The 22,810-nt window shown below is 42.4% G+C and overlaps 1 protein-coding gene across 2 annotated transcripts; it reads left to right on the top strand.

The window, feature by feature from the left end:
- The first annotated feature begins 308 nt into the window (after positions 1–308).
- Positions 309–4,116, top strand: LOC123148825 (uncharacterized). Of its 2 annotated transcripts, none has more exons than XM_044568330.1 (4): positions 309–605; positions 857–1,167; positions 2,167–2,387; positions 3,321–4,116. In XM_044568330.1, the coding sequence occupies exons 1-4, from the start codon at positions 406–408 to the stop codon at positions 3,882–3,884; spliced, it is 1,296 nt and encodes a 431-aa protein (XP_044424265.1). In that variant the 5' UTR covers positions 309–405; the 3' UTR covers positions 3,885–4,116. The 2 variants fall into 2 exon arrangements, with proteins under 2 accessions (XP_044424265.1, XP_044424266.1); XM_044568331.1 differs by having other exon boundaries at positions 2,293–2,387.
- Positions 4,117–22,810: the final 18,694 nt, after the last annotated feature.

Genomic DNA, 22,810 nt, shown 5'->3' on the forward strand with positions numbered 1-22,810 from the left:
GAAGGTGGCTGGAGGCACGAGGAGGCAGACAAGAACAAATGTACTTGACAAGTTGTACTCAGCGTCTGGTAACTTAGGTTTTTTTTTTCTGAATCTAGTCAATGACACATGGGACCTACCTGACATTGTGTAGTAGTATACGGGTTTATGTGTTCGCGGGTGTGGATATTGCCTTCGCGTGCCCGTACCCATACCCGTACCCGGCACAAACTTTTTCATTTAAAAATCCATGGGTATTTTTATTTTTCATACCCAGATCCTAATAAGGTTTTACCAGCCGGGTTTGCGGGTACCTATTGCCATGTTGATTCCATTCCAATCGTTTTCCCCCCCAAAAAAAGAGGCACTTCTTCTCCCCATTCTCAACGCCGGCACACCCCATCTCTCCCGCCGCGGCGCGCTGAGATGCCGATCCTCTGCCAGATTTTTCGCCTCCTCCGACCTGGCGTCGCCACCTTTCATGGCCCAATGCTCCGCCTCTCCTCTACCTCGCGACCTCTCCTCTCTTTCACGGCCTCTGCGCCGCCTTGCTGGTCGCCACCACCGCTTGCACCACGAGTTTTCCCTCTCATGGCTCCCGATCTACTTGTCCGTCGTATTTCCCGGTATGTTTTGATCATCTGATGCCAAAGTTTGCGCCTTTAGTTAGTTGCTATAGTTTTGGATCTGGATTCTGACCTTTGGATCTGGATTCTGACCAACTGTGGGTTTTTAATTACTCTTCATGTGTTGATTTTGGTAAAATAAGGCAGGGGTGGGGGTCTTATAGTTAATCCCAGGGGAAAGGGGGGAACCGAAAAATAATTAAAAAATGTGTCGGCTGCTCAAATTTGCTCTTTATTCTCTTTGGTGATAGATTTCCTCCAGGATCTCGGAGCATGTCCAGCAACAGTGGACTTGAAGACAAGCGATTGCTCATCTCTTCTGCCAACTATCATTCTGTCATCAGCCAAGGCACGAAAAATGTAGAGACGAGTGGCACAACCTTGGAAGTTATAGATGAAAACGGAAGGAGTGCAACCAAGGATACAAAGAGCGCATTGATAGCAAGCGGTGACAAAGTATTCCCCATGGAATTGCTTCCAAAAAGCACACACCGTGATGGTTCTATATACAGAAGCACTCATGCGTGGAAAAAGAACTATGCTGTTGATGACCGTAGTGAGAGTAAGTGATCAATATCTCGTTACCTATTTCAATTTGTTATGAGCACCTTTTCCAAGCAATAGGGTCAATTGATGTGTTCTATGTTGACATCTTGTGGCTAATTTTCTTTACTTTATTCATTACTTTTGATAGTTAAATGTCAACGCATTGCATTCTGGGGTTACATTTGTTATGTTTTGCAAAAGAGGATTGTGTTCAATTCACTGCATAATGATTTTTATCTTGTTTGATGTCACCATGCCCTACCCTATAAAAATATGTTCACTCAGTTTTTTAGCACGTATTTTTCTATCATGAGTGCTAAAATAGGTTTAGTTGCTCCCAACTATACAAGATAGAAAATTAGGAATATATTATTATTATTATGGGTATGGGTATGATGTTACCTTTGATTGCAAAGAATAAAAAACCATCTTACAAGAGGACTTCTAGAAATGAAACAAAATAATATTTTCATTAAGGGTTGAATTGACATGTTTTAGTAAATCTTTGGGTAAATGTAACCAATAAATAGTTTAGGGGGTTGTGAAATAATCTGGCAGAGTAAAAGGGACCTTTACTTACTGACGTGATGATATGTTACCCGCTTATATGTTACCCGCTTTTTCTTTGAGTTTCCTAAAACAAAAACTTTTGAGGGATTAGAATTCCTAGTAAAAAGAACACCAATAATTTCCACTTAGATGAAAAGGAAAACATCCATTAGGGCCATGGAATCCTCAAGTGACATGCTTACTTTTCATATGATGACTATTTGTTTCCTATATTGATCTCCATTACAATTTTTAAAAAAAAGGACAGACCCAGTGCATAGAAGCTCCCACACAAGGTGGGGTCTGGGGAGGGATTATAGGAACCTAGTCTTACCCCTGCAAAGTGCAATGCAGAGAGGCTGGTTCGAACCCAGGACCTCTTGGCACAAGTGGGGAGGACTTCACCACTGCGCCAGGCCTGCCCTCTTAAATCTCCATTACAATTTAACTTGTTTATTTTATGAAGCTCGGTTGGCAGATCCCAAAGATTGCGTCTTCCGCAACGGAAAATGCAAGCGGCATAATCCTAGTCGCGTCTTACAATTTTTCTCATTAAAGTTGGCTGAACTTACTGTGGATGTTGGCCCAGTAGAGTTGTATGGATACATAGCAGTGCGGGATTGTCTGGATACATTGCTTAATTATGTTGTCAATATAAGCAGGGATGATCCTGTCATCGTGAAACAGGTGCCAACCCATACTTACCTGCAATTATTTCAAGCAACAAGTGTACTTAACCCCCTCAAGTATAAATAAAATCAGGTTTTTGGCCCCTTGAAGTATTCCATATGGTATAAATCACCCACTGGGGAAGTTCTCACATTAAGTGGATGTTGCAGCATGGGCAAAACCCCCCTGGGGAATGATTTATACGGAATGGAATAGGGGGATCAAATACCTGATTTATGTCAAATTCATTTACTTCACATTGTAAGACCAATCCTAGCGCATGCCTAGAACAACAAGCACTTGGGCCCTGTTCGGAGTACCTCCACTCCGCAACTCCACTCCAGGAGCTGGTGGAGTTACAGTTCAAAAACACACGGAGCACCTATTTCCTGGCTCCGCAGCTCCCGGGATTTCGCGGAGCCGGTGGAATTCCGAACATGGTCTTAGTCTCTTTTGCATCATTAAAGATGTGTCCATGTGACTTATCTGTCCAAAAGTAGCAAAATAGTTGTTTGGATTGTATAAGCCACTACTATACCGTGATTTACTATGAGAAACTTATAAATTATGGAACTGAGTGAGTATCATGTATTTGAAACAAAACTGAACAAAATAGTTCGGGCTCTTGGTTGCTACTTAACACACCAGCATGAATAATCGCATCACTACAAGTCATTTTATTTTCCCTTTTCATCTCGATAGGCTTATGTAAAAAAATTGGTATCTGAACAATACCAAATAAATACAAGGGCCATCCCCCTCCCCACCAAGAGCACTGTTGTGCACTATGTAACCAATCAGTTTGATACGTGGCAAATATTTTGGTCATCAATTGTAAACTATCGGTGAAGTAAATGGTGTGGCAAGTAAAGCAGCTTAAGAGAAGTATTCATATTTTTAGATGTTTCTTACTTCCATGTGAAGAGCTACTAAAAAGTAACAATTTTGTAGGGTTCTCTCATCAACATGGCTGGCCCTAAGCGAGGCATAGATATGTATTGCGCTGTTCTAGTGGAATTTGACATTAGGATCAAGGCAGGCAAAGCAGAAAGGGATGATCACCAGCTGATTGATGGTGTATCAGGCATAGCTGACCTGTGGGGAGTATGGAATCAAGCATTCACAAACCGCATCTATGGTGACTGTGGCGCAGTTGACATAACCGTAGCACGTATTGATGGGGCAGTCATGGCGAATGTAGAAGTTGCCGTGTCAGAAGTGCAGAGCAGTTTTGAGCTGTGCTTCAGTTGTTTTATCGGTGGTTATAACGAAGAAATCCGGCTGTTCGATGGTGCAATTGGCGAGTCACGCCTCTTAAAGAGGTCTGTGGTTGCTGTAGCGGATGGTTCCACTCTGGATTTGAAGTTCAAGGTGGCCTCGGGGCCATCCGGTTCAGCGGAGCACTGTTGTTCCTTCAAGGCGGACACACATGGACTTGACACTCACCAGATAAAGACTGAATTCGGGTTGATGTCAGTGAAGGTGACTTGGTCGACTCTGCTTTCCTCCCAGTAGGCTTATTACAGGCCTTGAATAAAGTTAATCGAAAAGTTGTGTCTGAGGAATGGGCCAAGACCTGGTCAACAGTCTAGAGTGAGTCGTGGACACTGTTGAACTGTTTCTGGTATCTTTACATGTTTCTAGTATCTTTACCTGACAATCCTAGCCATTTGGCGTACACTGTTTCTTCTGTCTGGACTGTAAGGGTGCGTTTGGATGCAGCCTATTGGCTACACTGTTTCCCGTATCCGCTTGGTGAACTTGTGCATAATCCGTTTGGATGCACCTGGGCCACTGCTGCCTAGTCTAGCTCTAATCCTAGTCTGAATCCTAATCCGTTCAGTTCGCGAGGAAATTAATCGGATCTCCTTCCTGTCGGACGTACTGATACTTTTTTTTCGTCTTTTAACTCACAGTTGCTTTACTGAAAAGGAATTTGTGTTTAGTGCTTCTTTTATTTTATCTTTATCTTTACCTATTAATAAACCAGCGATTGCTTTTGGTTGTCCGTCATCATGGCAGTTTTGCAAAAACACCCCTGAGTTTACGTGAAATCAACCCGCACTCCTTGTTTTAGTGGCACTTTGAAAAAGACGTTTCACTTTTTACAAAAATAACCCTGTAAACCCGCCCGGGCCCGAACTGCACTGCCGCCCGCAGCTCCCTCCTGCTCTCGTGCCCGCAAGTCGTGTCGCCGGCGATCCACACCTCCGCCCCGCCCCGCCGCCGGCAACCTTCACCGTCGGACCTCCGGCCACTCCGTTGCCTCGCCCCTCTGCCTTCTACTCCTTCCTCTCGATCTCCTCTCACATCTCTCCCTCTTTCTCCCTGAACAGGGACCTCCATGAGGGCCATGGCGCTGCCGGCCCTCAATCTTGCTGGATCCGGCCACCTCCACGCCAAATCCACCGGAAGTGGATCCACCCCGGTCAGATCCGACCGGCCTCTTGCCGTACGACGCCTCATCGAGGAGTACAACAGCTGCCCCATGCCGGCCAAGATCCTCCAGATCCTCTCCACCCAACCGCCGTCATTGCAGGAGGACTTTGACGAGTGGCTCACCAAAAAGCTTCCCCAAATCCTACAAGAGGCTCAGGTAGGAATACACATGTACATTAACCTCAATATCTACTTGATTAATTCAGTTATCACACTTCCCTTTTGAACCAATATATGCACTTTCAGTTGAGGACACTCATCTTGCTAATTAAATTGAGTGGCAAATCTTACATGGGCAGTTTAATTGTGTGATTGTTGAGTGGTCCAGTGAGTAGTGCTTCTATAAGCAAGGGAATGATAGAATGATGCACAATTCTGCAGGTTAGACGAGCCGCTGACAAAGACACACCTCTATTCTGAATTTTTACTTGCAAAGATGGACCATCAGCTACAGAATATGTTGGCTAAATTCTCACAGGTTGCTAACAATTTTTATTTATTGTCATCTTGGTAATTGGCATTGGTGGTATTGTCTTTTGGTTCAACAAAAAGTTGTTCAAGTGAAAATGCAGAGGAACATGTTGAACAAAAGACGTGGTATAAAAGGGAAAGGACAGCCTAAACAGTACAATGATGCAAGTTTAGATTTCATATGCTGTCTTCCCTGCCTCATGAATATGCTAGCATGGTTGTCTTCTAAATTATGAACATGTCTTTGTTTTCCATATACTGTCGACGCATTGCGTAGTATGTACTAATTCTAGGGAGATTGATCTCATATTGTTCACTCTTCAGAATTAGTATTTATAAGTTTTTGTGTGGTTTTAGTACCTCAGTTAAGAAATAAACATTAGCCTTCTCTAAAGAGGTCAGCTGCCTTGCTTTTTATAATTATATTAATTTATATTAATCTCCTTGCATAGAACTTCTGTTGCATTACTCCCCCATTGCTGTTAGTGGCCCTGTCACAAGAGATTGTTGTAAGTCCTCAATATGTGTTTGATGTCAAACAATGTCCAATCTACTACATGGTGTCTCAGTCTCAAGTTCATAATTTCTGCATCATTTGAATTGTATACAACAAGATACAAAAGCAGTAGGTCTCCAGCCAGCACAAAAATGCAGACTTGATTTGTTTCAGTTCCTTAATACATCTACTACAACCTACAAGAGACCCTAGCCAAGAAAACAAAATCAAGGACTGATGTACTTCTGACATTATTTCTTATTAATATCAAATTAGAATAACATTGATGGAACATATTCTTTTTCTCTCCTTGCTTGAGTTAATGGAGTACAATATTGCATTTTGCTGAGATGGTCTGCTCAATGCAGGTTTGGAGCCGACCAAGGAAGTCACAGTTTAAGAGCTCGAGGAGGAGGGGCGTGTGGAGGTTTCCGCCGCCAGTGGCTGCACTGCTGGTCTTCGTCGCCTGCTCCTGTCAGATCCAGCATGACCTATCCTATCGGTTCTCCATCGCTTCACTCTGCTTCATGTGCATATGTGCGGAGAAGATGATGACCCCGCCCCTGTTCTTCGCCAGACACACTCTCCCTTATGCGATAATAAATCTCAAGAAATGCCCTTTTCGTTTACATGAACATCAAACCTACTTTTTTGTTTGATTTTGGTGCATTCCTGCCTGATATGTGTGTTGGCATGCTGCTGTGCGATTGCTGGCTGTGTTGCTACTTGTGGCAACGGTTATTTTGTTAAAGTATGTGGGACGACAATGCTTCTGTCTTTTGGTGGAATCATTTTCCTTTTAATTTAATTACCCGAGAAAAAAATTATATATTTTCTTACTTCCCTTTCTCTGTTGTTTTCATGGCTGACTATTTGAAGTTATCTGTTCACTGAACCAGTTCTTGGCTTCTTGCCCGAGGGCAAGTTTTTGTATGTTCATCTAATAATGGAAAAGATTTAGACCTTCGATTTTGTAGGAACGATTTTATTGCTCGAGTAAGATATGTGTTTACCAAAGAACATGAGAAGGGCAAGTTTTTATACATTGGAACTTTCATTACCCCCAGTTTTTTAGTCCTTTTCCTTGCATCTTGCTTTCAGGAATCCTTGAGTGTATAGGTTCTCTCCATTGAAACCGTTTAGGTAGAATACTTATGGTGGTATAGTTGTTTTACCAGTATTATAGTTCAGTTGTGCAAAATTTAATTGCGGCTATAAGGATTCAGGTTTGTCTCATGGTAAACCTTATCAGTTAGACCTGGTAAAAGTTGAATACTGCATCCATTTATATTATATTCTGCTGAATAATATATCAAATTATCCATCTCTTTTACGGCGGGTTGCTAACTTATTTTGCATAGCATTTCTAACCGCATCAAGTGTGTTCTTTGATGAATCCTAAACAGATATAGATGTACATCTTTGATTAGGCCGCCTAATCAGTTTACTTTATCTAATAGATTGAAAGTTTTTTGGTTTCTATTTATGGTGAAACAAATGGGTTCCTCACAATTTAGTTGATGGTAAAGAGTTAGTGAAGCCGACATTCCAAATTACTTTACTAGATTAGTCGTATTGCACTTACCTTTCATAGAATATGAATATTTACTTTGTTTTTCATATCACATCTTTAAGATATTTAGTTGAATCTGCTTCTGTTGGCACCCAAAAGTTTATCAAACTATTTTACTTTTCCTTTATGCAACACAATAACCATCATTGCAGAAGCTTAGCTGACATGCGGTGAGCTTTTTGGAGGAAGCGGAGACGAAGATTTCTATTGGCCAAAAAGATGGAGGCGCCATCAGAAGCACTGGCGAGCAACAGTCTCAGCCGATGCATCGACGAGCTAAGGCAGGTTTCCAATAGAGGTCCGAAACAAAGAATGGCCTTTTGAGCTGGTAGAGGGATCACTAGACGTGGTGTTCATGTTTGTGTTGGCTTACATGCATAAATAAGGAGGATAGTAAGGACGTATTCGGGAGCCCTCCACAACCTCAAACTCCAAAACTCCACAGCCCCAAACCAGCAGCCAGCTTCTCGATAAAAATCCTGGAGAGCGCAGCTTCTTCGCTCGATCGACCCTCCCAGGCCGGAAGCCCATTTAGGCTCATTGTGGCCCAGTCGGATGGGATAATGGGTGGCCTGTGAGCCCGTTTGGGCTGAAAATCACCACCGCCCATGCTTCCTCCTCGTCACCAACCACCAAGGCGCCGCCTCCTTTACCCGACCACCACCGGCGGCGACCCACGCAGGCCAGGACCAGAAGGCGGGGGTGTGGAGCTCGGGGTCAGCCATGCGGTGAGAGCAGCGGCGAACTGCAGCTGTAGGAGGCGCGGGGTGGAGGAGTCATTGGGAAGATGAGCTCGGGGTCGTGGCCATGGGGTGAGAGCAACGACAAGCTGCAGCTACAGGAGAGGATCTCGGGGTCATGGCGGCGGCGTTCGACAGAGGACGAAGGCCAGCTGGTAGCGGCGGCGGCGGCCGGTTCCCATGGCGGCGGCGGCCAGGGTTCCCATGGCAACGAGGGGAATAGAGATTGTTTCGGGATGCACTCGAACCGGTACCTCCTAGCGTCACTTGGCGGTGGCAGGAGGGGGTAATTCCATGCAACTCTCGCTTCTACATTTCAGAGGAGCTCGGTTTTCCCAGCTCCGCCATTCCTCCGATTTTGCACTTCGCTCGTAGCCCGCTTCCCACTCCCATAACCACAAATTGAATCGTTCGGCTGCACTCCACACGAGTTGTCGAGTTGAGAAGCGGGAGGGCTCCCGAACACGCTCTAAGACTATTGGAGGTCGCCATTCAAGGATTTTGATATCTGACTGTTATGACAATAGCCCTCCGCGTCCTGGCGAGTGGCGAAGGGCACACTTCAATTGGGCTCCTTTGATTCAAAGGAATTATTAGGATTTTTGGAGGATTGAAATCCTTAAGAATTTTTCCTATGTCGGCCCTTTGATTCATAGGATTGGATCCCATAGGAATTTATCCTATGGAATCTTTTGTACTATATTTTATAGGAAATCTAACATCCACTCCAACCTCTTTTTACAATTCCTTTGTTTTTTATGTGGCATCAAACACTCTTTGCTAATCCTATAGGATTCAAGTTGACATGCCACTGCAATCCTATACTTTTCCTATTCCTACATTTTCAAAATCCTGTAAATCAAAGAGGCCCTAGTGTGCAGGCAAATGCGCTGATCCCGAGTGTGATTTGACATTGTGATTTGCAGTTTATCAAGGTCGTCATTAGCCGAGCCGTTCCTATGCTTCGGTGAGTGGCACTTCCCTCCCACCCTACAGATTACACTAATTTGTTTGATCATTATAGAATGGTATGACCTAATTAATCTGTACACTTAGACACACGACCAAGGAAGGAAAGATCGTCTCCAGAGATCTTCAAAATAGTACAACATCAGGCATTTTAGAGTACAGTTTCTTTAAGCTAAGTTTTTCTTTTGCATGGAAGCTAATTTTATATCTAAGTTTTTCTTTTGCATGGAAGCTAATTTTATATTTGAATTATAATAGATACACATGGCTGAATCTGGATACACTCCAGTGCTGATGGTAATACTTTCAGTCACTCACAAACAATAAGCTTCAGCATACAAAGCAGAGCCCACTGCTATTGGATTGGTGTGCTGGTATGCAATTCCTTGTACATTTTACTTCTATATAGGATTTCCAATTACTGGGTGCAAACTTTGTACAAGGCAGTCTGAGCTACCACTTGGTGAAGATGTGATCCAGTATGTTCAGTGGTACCCTTTTTTGTGTGTAGGGAATCACTGATATGATACAACTATTTGTTATCTGAATTTTTAAATATATGTACACCCATGGTGATGTTTCAGTGCTCATTTATAAAGCATTCGTCTATGAATGAATTTTCTGAATATTACCACATGCAATGTGTATGTATGATAATAGTAGTACACTTGCGATGACGCAAAACACTTTTGATGATGTTGTTCAAGTATTGTACTACAGTTTCATTCAAGTCATTTTTCTCACGGGCATTTGTACTTATATAAATATATACATATACAACATCCTTATAACATACTAAGTCTTTTGGTCCAATAAGCTACTTAGCAACTTAGCTTTGCACGTCGCTTCGCCGGCATCGCCGTTGTCACCTCGTCCGCCAGCATCAGCGTTGGCAGCAGAGACAACAAGCCATCAAGTGAGTTAATCATTATCTCCTTCCACCTGCCATGTATAAATTAAGAAATAATAAATTGATTTACAGAAAATATTCAGTGTAATTTTATTTCTGACGTTTACAAAATTAGATTAAAAAATATTGCATAATGACACTGGAGCAGGTTATATTTCATTTTTTTGCCCGGTGCAACGCACGGGCATTTGTACTAATTTTATTTATTTTCGAAACAAAAATAGTGCTCACGTTTTGTGAGGCGTTTTTTCTAGACCTACCATCGAACACAAGAAGGTGCGGAACCAGAAAGATATTCAGGTATAGTGTTTAACGCTTCTTTTGAAAGTCAAAAATAATCAAAATTTTAAATGTTTTTGTGAAGTTTTTTTGAGGGTCAGATAACATCACTAATACAAGCTAGGGTAAATTAAACCAGATTTTACAGAGCTTCTTCATGCAGATCACCAGATGTTCGTCAACACCTTTAAGCAGCTCCTTAATCTCCTCAATAAGAGGGCCAAAATGCGACCTGTCACGATCATTAAATTGAAGAGCTTGTGCCACTCTCAGATTGTTAGTCTCCAGACATATCTTCTCTGCACGCGCCTGCAAGCCAACAGGTCTGCATGTTCGGGAATCCTGACATTAGGAAAAAAGTGACAGGCCCAATATGGAAAATGCCATGATGGTCACAAATAACCACTCCTCCACCAGCCCAAGCTCCATCCTTCTTCACTGCTCCGTCAACGTTCACTTTGAGCCAATCAACTTTCCGATGGACTCCAAACCATGGTGATGAAGTAGCAGCATTTCCGTCCTTCTGTGTATGGGCTGCCACCCATTCATCGGCATTTTCAATTTGCCTTCCATCCCTACAAGCATTCCTTGCTAGCCACATACTATAAAGTCATAATCACGACAGCCTTCTCCCCCTCCTTCTGTCTACCAAACCAATCAAGTAGCCAGAGACTCAAATTGGCTTGGGAATCAATGTGTTCAGGAGGAATAAAATTGCAGCCAGTACCACGAGTTTCGAGCATTGCTTGGTGAACGGACACCTCCATAACCGGTGAAGAGTCGTCTCTTCCCGGTTACAAACGGCACATTGTATCCCTGCATTCATATTTCTTCTTTGAAGCTCCGCTCCGGCAGCCAAGCCATTCTTCAGGAGTCGCCACACATGAATCTTGGCTTTGCCGTATTCCATAGCTTATTCCATCCTTGTCAGGCTGCAAGTGGACACGGGCCGTTCGCGGCCCCCACATTTGTATTCATGGACGCCCACGTAATCTAAGATCTAGGAAGTGGGATAAGTGGGCCGACCCAGGATGCTAGGTACGCCGCCACGCCGCCGCCCACCTTCCCCATGGCCGGCCTAGCGCCGCCGTCCATCATCTCCATGGACGCCGCAGCGCCGCCTTCCACCTCCATTGTAGCCGCACCAGTGCCGCTGTCCAACTCCCCGCGGTCGGACCAACGCAGCCGTCCATATCCTCCATGCTCGCCCGAACGCCGCCGTCTACCTCACCATGGCCATCACCGGCTAGGCTCGCAAGAACCTGCGTAGTTATCCGGTTACCCCCCTTTGTACATAGTTCCAAGTTCTCTGAAACTTGCCAAGAAGCTCCAAGTTCTCTGTTAGCGAAGACCTAGGTGCATATCTGAAATAAATGAATCATATATTCATATCAGATTCAGTTTGAAAGGAGTTTTTTTCCTGTTTGGAAGCTGCTAACTGTAGACTATCACTAACAGAGTTCTCTGTTTGTTGTTCTCTGTTAGTAAAAATACGGTGTAGTGCTAACTGTATTTCATTTCTCTGCATATGCTAGAACTGAACCACCAACACTGAGCATCATCAATGTGTGCCACTGTAATCGCTGACCAGATTGGTACTCTCTCCATTCCCTTATACAAGTCCACAAACTCAGATTACAGGTACCAAAGTAAAATTTAATGACTACTTTGCAAGTCAACTTTTTTTTCTCATTAACTGAGATCATTAATACGCCCACGTGCATGCAAGGAAGGAATAAGAAGAAAGTAGCATCGTGTCATTATGACTACATGCTTGCAAGTATTAAATAAGTTGCTAGTTTAAGAAAACATCATTAATTTTTGTCTCGGTTACTATTAATGGCCTTGTATAGATGCAAAATGTATTTTCCATAATGGCCTTATATAATGGAATAGAGGAAGTACTTAAGTGCTCGATATGCAGCCTGAACTACTGCAGGTACTTTGTGTGGTTCTAACTATCCATGTTTATATTTAAATGTCAATAAGATCAGTATGGATGTGGAGCCATGGTTCTGCTCACTTGCGACAATGTGTATTCTTGCAGTTAGGCCCTGTTTGGTTTGGCTGTGGATTTCTAAAAGCAGCTGTGGAAAAACAGCTGTGAAAAATTTGATGTGAAAAAGACGTAGGTCATTTGGCAAACCAGTTGATACAACTTTTTCAAATTTTGGCCCGCAGCGGAATCAGATTTTGAAAAACACGTCCTGGGCTGCTTCCGCTTTTGGTTCAGATTTTGGCAGCGGATTTCTGGAATCGGATTCTACTGAGTTCGCCCTTTGGTTCAGATTATGCTGCGCGGCAATCTGTCGATAAAAGCTGAACCAAAGAGGGCTAGAATGGAGTTGTTTTAAATACTAACTACCTACATGACTGGGTGCTACAGGTACGGAGGATAGTTCTTTCGATTAATCATCGTGCCGAGGCAAGTGCACGACGGACCTTTTCTCCATATACTTGACTGTGTTGTTGACGCAGGTACACACCCTCCTCTCTTCTTCCTGATATTTTCCTTCCCCTTTATTCCAGTGCCCTACTTCTAGACCATCTCATCTATGTAGTCATGAAATTTCATTTTTATAAAATTTAATTCAGGTCTATGAAAATAAGTTGAGTAGTCTGACTAGGGGATGACAGAGGACGTCGAGATTTTGATCCAGCAGCCTTGCCCCCTTCTCGTCCGGCGTGCCGCCTGCAGGAGGTTACGTTCTAGATCTTCAGAATTTTTAGGTACTCACTCTCCCTTGATGCTCTTTGATAGAACCTACTTTACAGGAAAGCGTGCCAGTAGTAAGAAGTTTTAGCAAGTCTGTTACTGAAAGTGTTGTAGGCGTTGATGTGACCCGAGGTGACCAACCTGAGCAGCAGTTTAGTGAAGGTATACTCAGACCCGAGGATCCTAGAAAATTATAAATTATAGATGTTTGCATAGCCAGATCATTTATGGGTGCATATTATTGTGCACACAAGCAAACTTAGTTGAGTAGTTCATTGATTAATTTGGACTAACTGAATGTGATCTTCCCAATCTAATATGCGTACTTCTAGCTCTAAGGACTAGCAAGAGTTAAATATCGCAGGTTGTAAATGATGGAACTCATATAACTGAATGTGAATGAAGTACCGATAGTTGCTAATTTCGTATTTTTGGTTTGTACAACATAGGTGTTTGATATTACAGTGTCTGAGGTGATTTCTTATTTGCATGATATTACAGTGTCCTCCCGTATTTTCTGTTTTTTGTAGGCATGTTAAAATGTTGTTGTTCCTTTTGACCGCACTAATGTGTCTGTCCACTCACCAGTCACCACGCCTAACTATTTTCTATTTTTTTGTAGGAAATCTACTTGCTCTTTCAAGCTATGAATATTTTAGATCAATATATTTTAAGGTTGTAAAGACTGATGTATCGGCTAAAGACTAAAGATCATATTCATTGTTTACCCTACCAAGTTTATTTTGCTTTGAAGATTATTCTAGAAACTATATTATAAGTCCATTGCTACTTTTTACATGTAACTTATGGTATATCCTCATACTCCCTCCGTTCCTAAATACTTGTCTTTCTAGGCATTTCAACAAGTGACTACATACGGAGCAAAATGAGTGAATCTACACTCTAAAATATGTCTACATACATCCGTATGTAGTAGTCATTTAAAATGTCTAGAAAGACAAATATTTAGAAACGGAGGGAGTATATGTCAAGACTATAAAACAACTGTCTTTGTCGTGCTCATACATCTTTTCATTATGATCTGCGTTAACCTCTCCCATTGCCTTGAGGTGCAAAGTGAATATTTTGATATTGATGTCATTTTATTCTTGACTCACTAGTAGAAAAACGGCCATTTGTCCCGGTTCGTAAGGCCCATTTGTCCCGGTTGAGGAAACGGGACTAAAGGGTCGTTACTAAAGCCCTAAACCTTTAGTCTCGGTTCTTACACCAACAGGGACAGATGGGCCTCCACGTGACCGCTGCGGTGAGCCCAGGCAGGAGGACCTTTGGTCCCATTTGGTGGCACTAACCGGGACCAAAAGGCATCCACGCGTCAGCAGCTGGCAGGAACTGAGGTTTTTGTTTTTTTGAAAGGGGATGGTTTAGGGGGTTTTGGGGGTTAATTTAGGGTGTTAGCTAGCTAATAGAGAGAAGTGTCCTCTCTTATCTCCATGCTTGGTTTACCAACGCTACTGCTATGCCTAAACATGGCTTAGATTGAAGTGAATGCAACATATATGTGGTGCATGTCGAAAGTAATACTAATCCTAACTTGATCAAGTTTGGATTAGTACTACTTTCGACATGCACCACATGCATGTTGCCTTCAATTCAATCCAATCCATATTCATTTCACACACTGATATATAATAACTCTTAATGCTTGCATCATGCATCATCATAATAACAAGTCTTACTAATCATCATCATACAACTTCTACTCGTTATTAATAACAAGTCATACAATCATCATCCTCATAGTCATCGAACCAACCCGACTTAATTGTTCTTAGCGCATGATCATCAGTATAAGGTAGGACCTAAATACCCTCTTTAAGGTAAAATGGCATAAAATAATATAGGCCCTGACTCTCCATTATGGAGAATGGAGATCATCCTATCTCCAATTCTTGCGCTTCGCTTCCTTTTGCTTCCAAGAACCTCCTTACGACTGTCTATACATTTTTTTCATTCCGTAATTTTCATGTCTCCACTTCTTTTAGAAATCCGATATGGACATGTGAGATTCGTAGGATGACCTGGCTGCATGTTCAAAACATTAAGGCGACCATTTGGATACATCAGATGAGGGACACAATCATCCGAGATTTTCTGTTGAAAAAGATAGTAATAACTTCATAGTTAGCAATGTAGTAAAGTTTTAAAAGAATTTATGCAAAAGATGCACGGATGTCGTAATAGTAAAAAATCTTACCATGGCATTTCCATGGATGTTACCGTAGTTCAACACGTGCACTAGTGGCACGTACTGACCATAATGTGGAGGAGTTTTATTATAGATATTGTAATTCTCAAGATCAGTACAAAATGCGACCAGATGATTTTTCTCCTGATAAGTTAACTCAGATCCATCGGTGTAGTAGGTTCTATCTACCATGTTCCGCACATTGTTTGAACAATGAAAATAAGCTTTCAATGGAAATAAGATGTCAACTATTTTGAAATGAACAATATAAATTAGTTAATAACTATGTTTGAGAAACTCACATAACAGTAGAATTGGAAGCGTATCAACAAGGACCCAAATGTCCATATTGTCTTGGTTGATGTTAGGAACTTAGGATCACCAAGATCCATGATGACAAGCATACCCTCATAAGAACCATACATCTTGTAAAATTCTTCCCAATTTTTGCAACCAAAATGGATTACGCTCTCAGAATTATACAGATTTACTTCAAAATCCACATCAAGATGGGTCCTTAGGTGAATTTTCTTTGTTTCGAAATTTTCATAGTCTTCAAAACCCATCCTCTCCAAGACATATCGTCTTGCATGGCATGGGATAAGCTACTCAAATTGTAAAAGATGAAAATTACACGTTGAAATAGTTGAAGTCATGCTTAATTACGAAAAAAACACACTTCTCGTCGTTGCGTATCGTTTCAACATCGAAGGTGTCCTCGAGCTTAATGCTGAAGCGCCGATCTTCGTCCAGGTGAGGCCTGTCGCACGGACCTCGGTCGTAGTGGCACCAGTCGCACTCACCCGGGAGACTTTCGTCGTCTGAGTACGACATTTCCTATGTTCATAATTCAAATATTAAACTTGTACAATTAAATATATGTACTAAAAAACCGTATAAGCTATCACCTAATCAAATGCATATGCCTTGCATAGTGCTCTCCAATTTTAGCATTCAAAGTAGAAGCAGTATTCAAATTAGCATGCATTCAATTATAAGCAAAACTAAATCTTCTCTTGCGTCCGTACATCGTCGAATATTATCACTAATACACCTCAAATAGTATCATACATATAGCATCGCTAATACAGCTAGCTAGAACCGTAGCGCCCGGCGGGCATCGGCGCGGGCGGTGGACACCCAAAGAGAAGGAACCATCACATGATTATAGCTCTAGTGAGATCCCTGAAGAACCTGCCGGGTATTGTCGAACCTTCCCTCCAACGCAACCATATAGCGACGGACGTGCTCGTCCTCCTCGCTGACATGGTGACGTACCAACTCCGCGGTGTCCGAAAGCCTCGGCACCGTCACTAGCCCACGCGACCGCCACCAAACAAAGTTCAGGTCAACAACGGGCTGGCTCCTCACCAACCTACACCCCCCGGAAGGTAGCACCTCCCAATGCTAGCCCGGCGGAGCCCAGTCTCGGACATGGCCACTCTGATCAAGCAGGCCTCCTCCGCCGAGTCGACGATGAGGATGCGGGATAGGCATCGTCGATGCCGATGCAGGAATAATTGCTTCAACTAAAAAAAAACTAGTTCTATTAATTTTCTTGCTAAAAAATAAACTACTTAGATAGTAAAATAAAGTAGTTTTATTAAATCAACTAGTTCAACTACTAAGCACTCACTATAAATAAAATAAAGTAGTACTTACTAAAGATAAACTACTTCTATATATAGTAAAATAAAGTAGTTTTATTAAATCAACTAGTTCAACTACTAAGCACTTATTATAAATAAAATAAAGTAGTACTTACTAAAAATAAACTAATTCTATAGTAAAATAAAGTAGTTTTATTAAATCAACTAGTTCAATGATGTCAGGGCAGGGGAGGCAGTGCGGCGATGGCATCGGGGCAGGGGGTGGCGGCGCGGCGACGGCGTCGAGGCAGGGGAGCGCGCGGCGACAGCGTCGGGGCAGTGAGAAGAAGAACTGAATCGAAAAATTTCACAAGTGTGGCTTATATAGAAAGAGCATTGGTCCTGATTCGTGGCACCAACCAGGACCAATGCCACCCTTTAGTCCCGGTTGGGGCCACCAACCGGGACCAAAGGTCTCTTTTTGGCAACCCAAAGGGCGGGAAGCAGAGGCCTTTGGTCCCGGTTGGTGGCACCAACCGGGACTAAAGGATGGCATTGGTCCCGGTTGGTGCCACGAACCGAGACCTAAGGCGCCCTTTCATCCCGGTTGGTGCCACCAACCGGGACCAAAGGGCGTGTACTGGAACTGCCGTGGTGCGGTGGGATGTTTAGTCCCACCTCGCTAGCCGAGAGGGGCTCGGAGTGGTTTATAAGCCCTGCCGAGCCGACCACTTCGAGCTCCTCTCTACTGTATGCTTACGGGCCTAAATCCACTCTCTGTGCTTGTGGGCCTACTGCGGGCCTGCATCCTGACCCAACTAGCGGGTTTCTAGTCGTATGCAGGCCGTGGTGGCCTAGTAGGCGGCATTTTTTTTCTAGTTTTTTTGTTTTCTTTTTTTTTCTACTTACAGCAAAATACTTACTAGTTTTTCAGTTATTCTTTTTGATTTTAAGTAATAAAAATTATATTCAAAAACAGTCTTCGTTATTTTAGTTTCTAACAAAAGAAATATTTATGATAATTCTTTTTTCTATTAAAGTTTATAACAAAAAAAGTTCTTTATGAAAATTCTTTTTGCTTATAATGTTTTGAATAAAAAATACTTTGATAATTTTAGTTGCATAAATTTTATATAATTTTAGTTTCAACAATACTAGAGGTTTATAAAACTTTTTAGTTGATTCATTAGAGTTTCAAATGAACTCTGAAAAGGTTGAAAGTTGGCATGGCATCATCATTTCACCCACATAGCATGTGCAAAAAAGTAAAGAGGGTTACGACAAAAACTGGATGCACTTCGTGTACAAAATGGACAACCTCTTTCGAAGTATCAGGGTTTCGGAAGAAAACTCATATGTTACAAAGGGGTTTCATTTTTTTGAACTTATTTGAACTCCATACTTTTTGTGTGTTCAAAATGCACCATTCAAAGCCACATCATCAATTTTCAACCCTTTCTGACTTCATTTGTTATTTTTCATGCATTTACTGATTTGATTGAGCTAAATGACCCTGAAATTGAAAAGCATTTCAAATGAACTTTGAAAAGGTTGAAAGTTGGCATGGCATCATCGTTTCACCCACATAGCTGATATGTCTCCAACGTATCTATAATTTTTAATTGTTCCATGCTATTATATTATCTGTTTTGGATGTTAATGGGCTTTATTTTACACTTTTATATTATTTTTGGGACTAACCTATTAACCCAAGGCCCAGTGCAAATTGCTGTTTTTTTGCCTATTTCAGTGTTTCGCAGAAAAGGAATATCAAACGGAGTCCAAATGGAATGAAACCTTTGGGAGCGTGATTTTTGGAACAAACGTGATCGAGAGGACTTGGAGTGGACGTCAATAAATGAACGAGGTGTTGATAAGTCTCCAACGTATCTATAATTTTTGATTGCTCCATGCTATATAATCTTTTGTTTTGGACATTATTGGGCTTTATTATTCATTTTTATATTATTTTGGGGACTAACCTATTAACCGGAGGCCCAGCCCAGAATTGTTGTTTTCTTGCCTATTTCAGAGTTTCACAGAAAAAGAATATCAAACGGAGTCCAAACAGAATGAAACCTTCGGGAACGTGATTTTCGGAACGAACATGATCCAGGAGAGTTGGACCCTACATCAAGCAACCAACAGGGAAGCCACGAGGTAGGGGGGCGTGAAAATGCGTTATATTGACTAGAGGGGGGGTGAATAGGCGATATTTATGAAATTCTTCACTGAGGAATTTGCCGGTGAGGAAATTCCTTAGCGAAGAACTACTAGCAGCGGAATGAGTACTCAAAAGTAAACATAACAGAATACAAGCATAGACATCATGATGAAATGAAGACAGGCACAGAGTACAAAAGCGTAAGCACAAGATAACATAGGATGAGGACAAACAGACTAAAGAAATTGAACTGAGAAAATTGAGGAAGTCTTCAGTCAAAGTCTTCAAACACAGATATGAACAAGCACACAACACAGCTATGAGGAAATGAAAGAGTTGAGGAAATAGAACCAATAAGCTTGGTGAAGATAATGATTTGGTAGACTAGTTACAACTGCTGTCTCAGTTGTACGTCTGGTTGGAGCGGCTGAGTATTTAAACTCGAGGACACACAGTCCCGGACACCCAGTCCTGAACACGCAGCTCAGGACACCCAGTCCTCACCGTATTCTCCTTGAACTAAGGTCACACAGACCTCGTCCAATCACTCGTGGTAAGTCTTCAGGCGACTTCCAAACCTTCACAAACTCGGTCACTCGGCGATCCACAATTCCTCTTGGATGCTCTAGACCATGACGCCTAACCGTCTGGAAGAAGCACAGTCTTCAAAGGTAACAAGCGTCGGATCCACGCAGGATCAATCTCTCCAGTGGTGCTCAATCAGTTGGGGTTTGTAGGTGTTTGGGGTTTTTGGTTTTTCCTCACTTGATGATTTTCGCTCAAAGTCTTCAGAGGATGGGTTGCTCTCAAATGACAAGTGTCAGTTTCTCTCGGAGCAGCCAACCAGCTAGTGGTTGTAGGGGGCGGCTATTTATAGCCTAGGGAGCAGCCCGACATGATAAGACATAAATGCCCTTCAATGATATGACCGTTAGGTGAGTAGATATTTTGGGACAGCTGGCGCATAGCACAACAACAGTCGGAAATTTGTGTATCAAATTCCTCAGGGCTATCATGTTCCTCACTGTGTAGGAAATCCGCACTGGCAAATTCCTAACTCCTCAGTCAGAACAAATTCCTCAGAGACCAGAAGAACTTCGTCTCTGTCACTGAAGAAATTGACTGAACTGTATGAGATTTCCAATGGCTTCACTCGAAGGGATTGGTAGGTGTAGGATCTTGAGTTGAGCATCACATGGAAATTTTTCCTTAGTATTTCCTCGACCCCCTTTAACAGTACGGTGTTTCCTATGACTCAAGAAAGAGAAAATGAAACTACGAAAACAAAAGTCTTCATGCTTCATGTTCCTCGAATGAATACCAAGTCTTCAAGGTCACACCAATTTCTTCACTTTCAAAGTCTTCAGAAAGTCTTCAAAAATTCAAAGTCTTCAGTCGAAGAACTTCATTTTTAGGGGTCGACTTTCTCTGTAAATATCAAGCTCCTCATAGACTTATAGACCTATGTACACTCACAAACGCATTAGTCCCTTAACCTATAAGTCTTCAATACACCAAAATCACTAAGGGGCACTAGATGCACTTAGAATCTCCCCCTTTTTGCTGATTGATGACAATATAGGTTAAGTTTTCAACGGGGATAAACATATGAAGTGTAACTACTAATATTGAGGAATTTGATTGCAAGATATAGAAGAACTCCCCCTGAAGATGTGCATAGTGAGGAATTTGCTTTTGAAGCAATGCACACTTGAAGAGTTGAATCATGGAGATGTCCCCCTATATCTTGTAATTCATACACGCATTTGACATATAACAGTGAAGAATTTTGAAATGCATGATGAAATATGGTGTCTGATGTAGTTCAACATGCGTGCAATAATATTTAACGAGGAATAAGCATGCAGAAAAACGCATCAAGAGTATCAGAGCACCATCGGGTTTAAGTTTACAACTCGATCCAATAAAAGTCTCAGAAGAACGAGAGTTGTAACTTTGAAAAAAAACGCCCATATAGAAAGACCCGCTTGAATACTAACTCAAAATTCTCCCCCTTTGTTATCAAATGACCAAAAGGATCGAATATGAGGACTAACGCCCCTGAAGAATATCAAGTTGATGAAGGAGCGCCAGCGTTGTTTGGGTCGTTTGTCGTAGTAGGGCCTGCCGCAGTGTTGTCCAAGTCTTCATTTTCATCAGTGTCGCGCGATGAAGAATATGAGCTGGCCACCAGAGAAGGAACCTTGACCTTCTTGAATTTCTTCGGTGGAGGTGCAGACCAGTCAAAATCTTCTTTGAGACCCATGTTCTTCAGATCTTCTTCACCATACAGATGTGACAGGATTGTCCAGGTGCGACCGAAGACTTGATGGAGGTACTAGTGGTTTTTCTTCACTGCATTGTGTGTGGCAGTCATGTTGTGAAGAAGTGAACCAAACTGACGCTTAACCCATTTGTGATTTCGATCCACCTTCTGGTGAAGACTAAGCAGAAGTTCATGGTCAGTCATCACGCGCGGAGCAGTGGCTTGAGGAGCGGACTTGGGTGCATTGGCAGAGTCATGTGTGCCAGAGTCATCATTGGTGGAATAAGATGCAGCTTTGCAAAACTGACCATCCAATGGACGAATGCCTTCATCTATTACAGCTGGTGCCTTGCCCTTTCCATCAACTAAGGAATATGTCTGCTTGAGGACTTCAATTGGGGGCAAGTAGCTGAGGTGATTCTGGAAATCAGCTTTGTAGTTGAGTGATGACCTTGTCTTGAGGAATCTCATAATCCAAGGTGCATAAGGCTTCAGCTCAAACGGAGATAGTGCAACATTTTCCATAGTCCTTATGAAGAAATCGTGATAATTGACAGGAATGCCATGAACGATGTTGAATACCAGATTCTTCATGATGCCAACAATTTCCTCATCAGATGAGTCGTGGCCTTTGATAGGACTGATTGTCCTCATAAGAATACGATAGAAAGTTCTGGGCATGTACAACAATTCTTTCATGAGGAATTTGGTTCTTGGTGCTTGACCTGGCTTCAAAGGTTTCATTAGCACCTGCATGTAATGATGTGTGAGCTCAGGTTCACTGTAGATGCAGCGAGCTTCTTCAAGGGGAGGACTGAGTGGTAGAGCACGAAGCAATTTAGAGGTTGGTGCAGTGTAGTGAGTGTTTTCAGACATCCAGTCCAACACCCAGGAATTCACATCTTCAGCATCTCCAGTGATGTGCAGCGTTGCATAGAATTGAAGAATCAGTTCTTCATTCCAATCACAGATGTCAGAGCAAAAGTTTAGCAGTCCAGCGTCGTGAAGAACACTGAGGACTGGTGCGAAGCATGGTAGAGATTCCATATCCACGTGAGGAATATGCTCATGGTAGAAGATCTTCTCCTTGTTGAACAACATTGAGGAATAGAAATTGACTTGACTAGCAGTCCAGAAACGCCTCTTCCTAATGCGAGCAGAGTTATATGGGTTGTAATCTTCGAAGAATACGTGCTCGCCGAAGAAATCATCAGTCTTGAACTTTTGCTTGCGTGAGAATGGGTCCTTTGGCTTCGGCAGAGGAGTGTCAGTGAGTTGCATCACGACCTCAGGAATCTCAATCGCAGGTTCTTCAGGCTGAGGAATTTCTGGTTCCTCCTAAGTGGCAGTCTGCGTCATTGGTTGTTCAGCAGCAGTAGTTTCTTCAGCGCTAGTGGCTGGAATTTCCTCATGGACAGATGCACTGGGATGAGTTTCTTCAGAGCCCATTTGTACAGTTTGTGTGGGGGACTGAGGAATTTGCTGTAGAGGGGTGAACATTGGAGAGTTTGGATGCTGACTTTTCCAGAATTCATCACTGATTACGGGTGTGGAGCAGCCAACGTCCACATCTTCATCTTCCATTTCTTCAATGCCAGCCTCTTCAGCTGTGAACTGAGG

Source organism: Triticum aestivum, chromosome 7A, assembly GCF_018294505.1.
Source record: "Triticum aestivum cultivar Chinese Spring chromosome 7A, IWGSC CS RefSeq v2.1, whole genome shotgun sequence".
Lineage (NCBI taxonomy): Eukaryota > Viridiplantae > Streptophyta > Magnoliopsida > Poales > Poaceae > Triticum > Triticum aestivum.

What these genes read in the sequence shown, in the direction of transcription:
- LOC123148825 (XM_044568330.1), top strand. Translation starts at nt 406, where the DNA reads ATGCCGATCCTCTGCCAGATTTTTCGCCTCCTCCGACCTGGCGTCGCC. An exon ending in TGTTGATGACCGTAGTGAGA is followed by an intron (nt 1,168 to 2,166) that starts GTAAGTGATCAA and finishes TATTTTATGAAG; the next exon opens with CTCGGTTGGCAGATCCCAAA. An exon ending in ATCCTGTCATCGTGAAACAG is followed by an intron (nt 2,388 to 3,320) that starts GTGCCAACCCAT and finishes ACAATTTTGTAG; the next exon opens with GGTTCTCTCATCAACATGGC.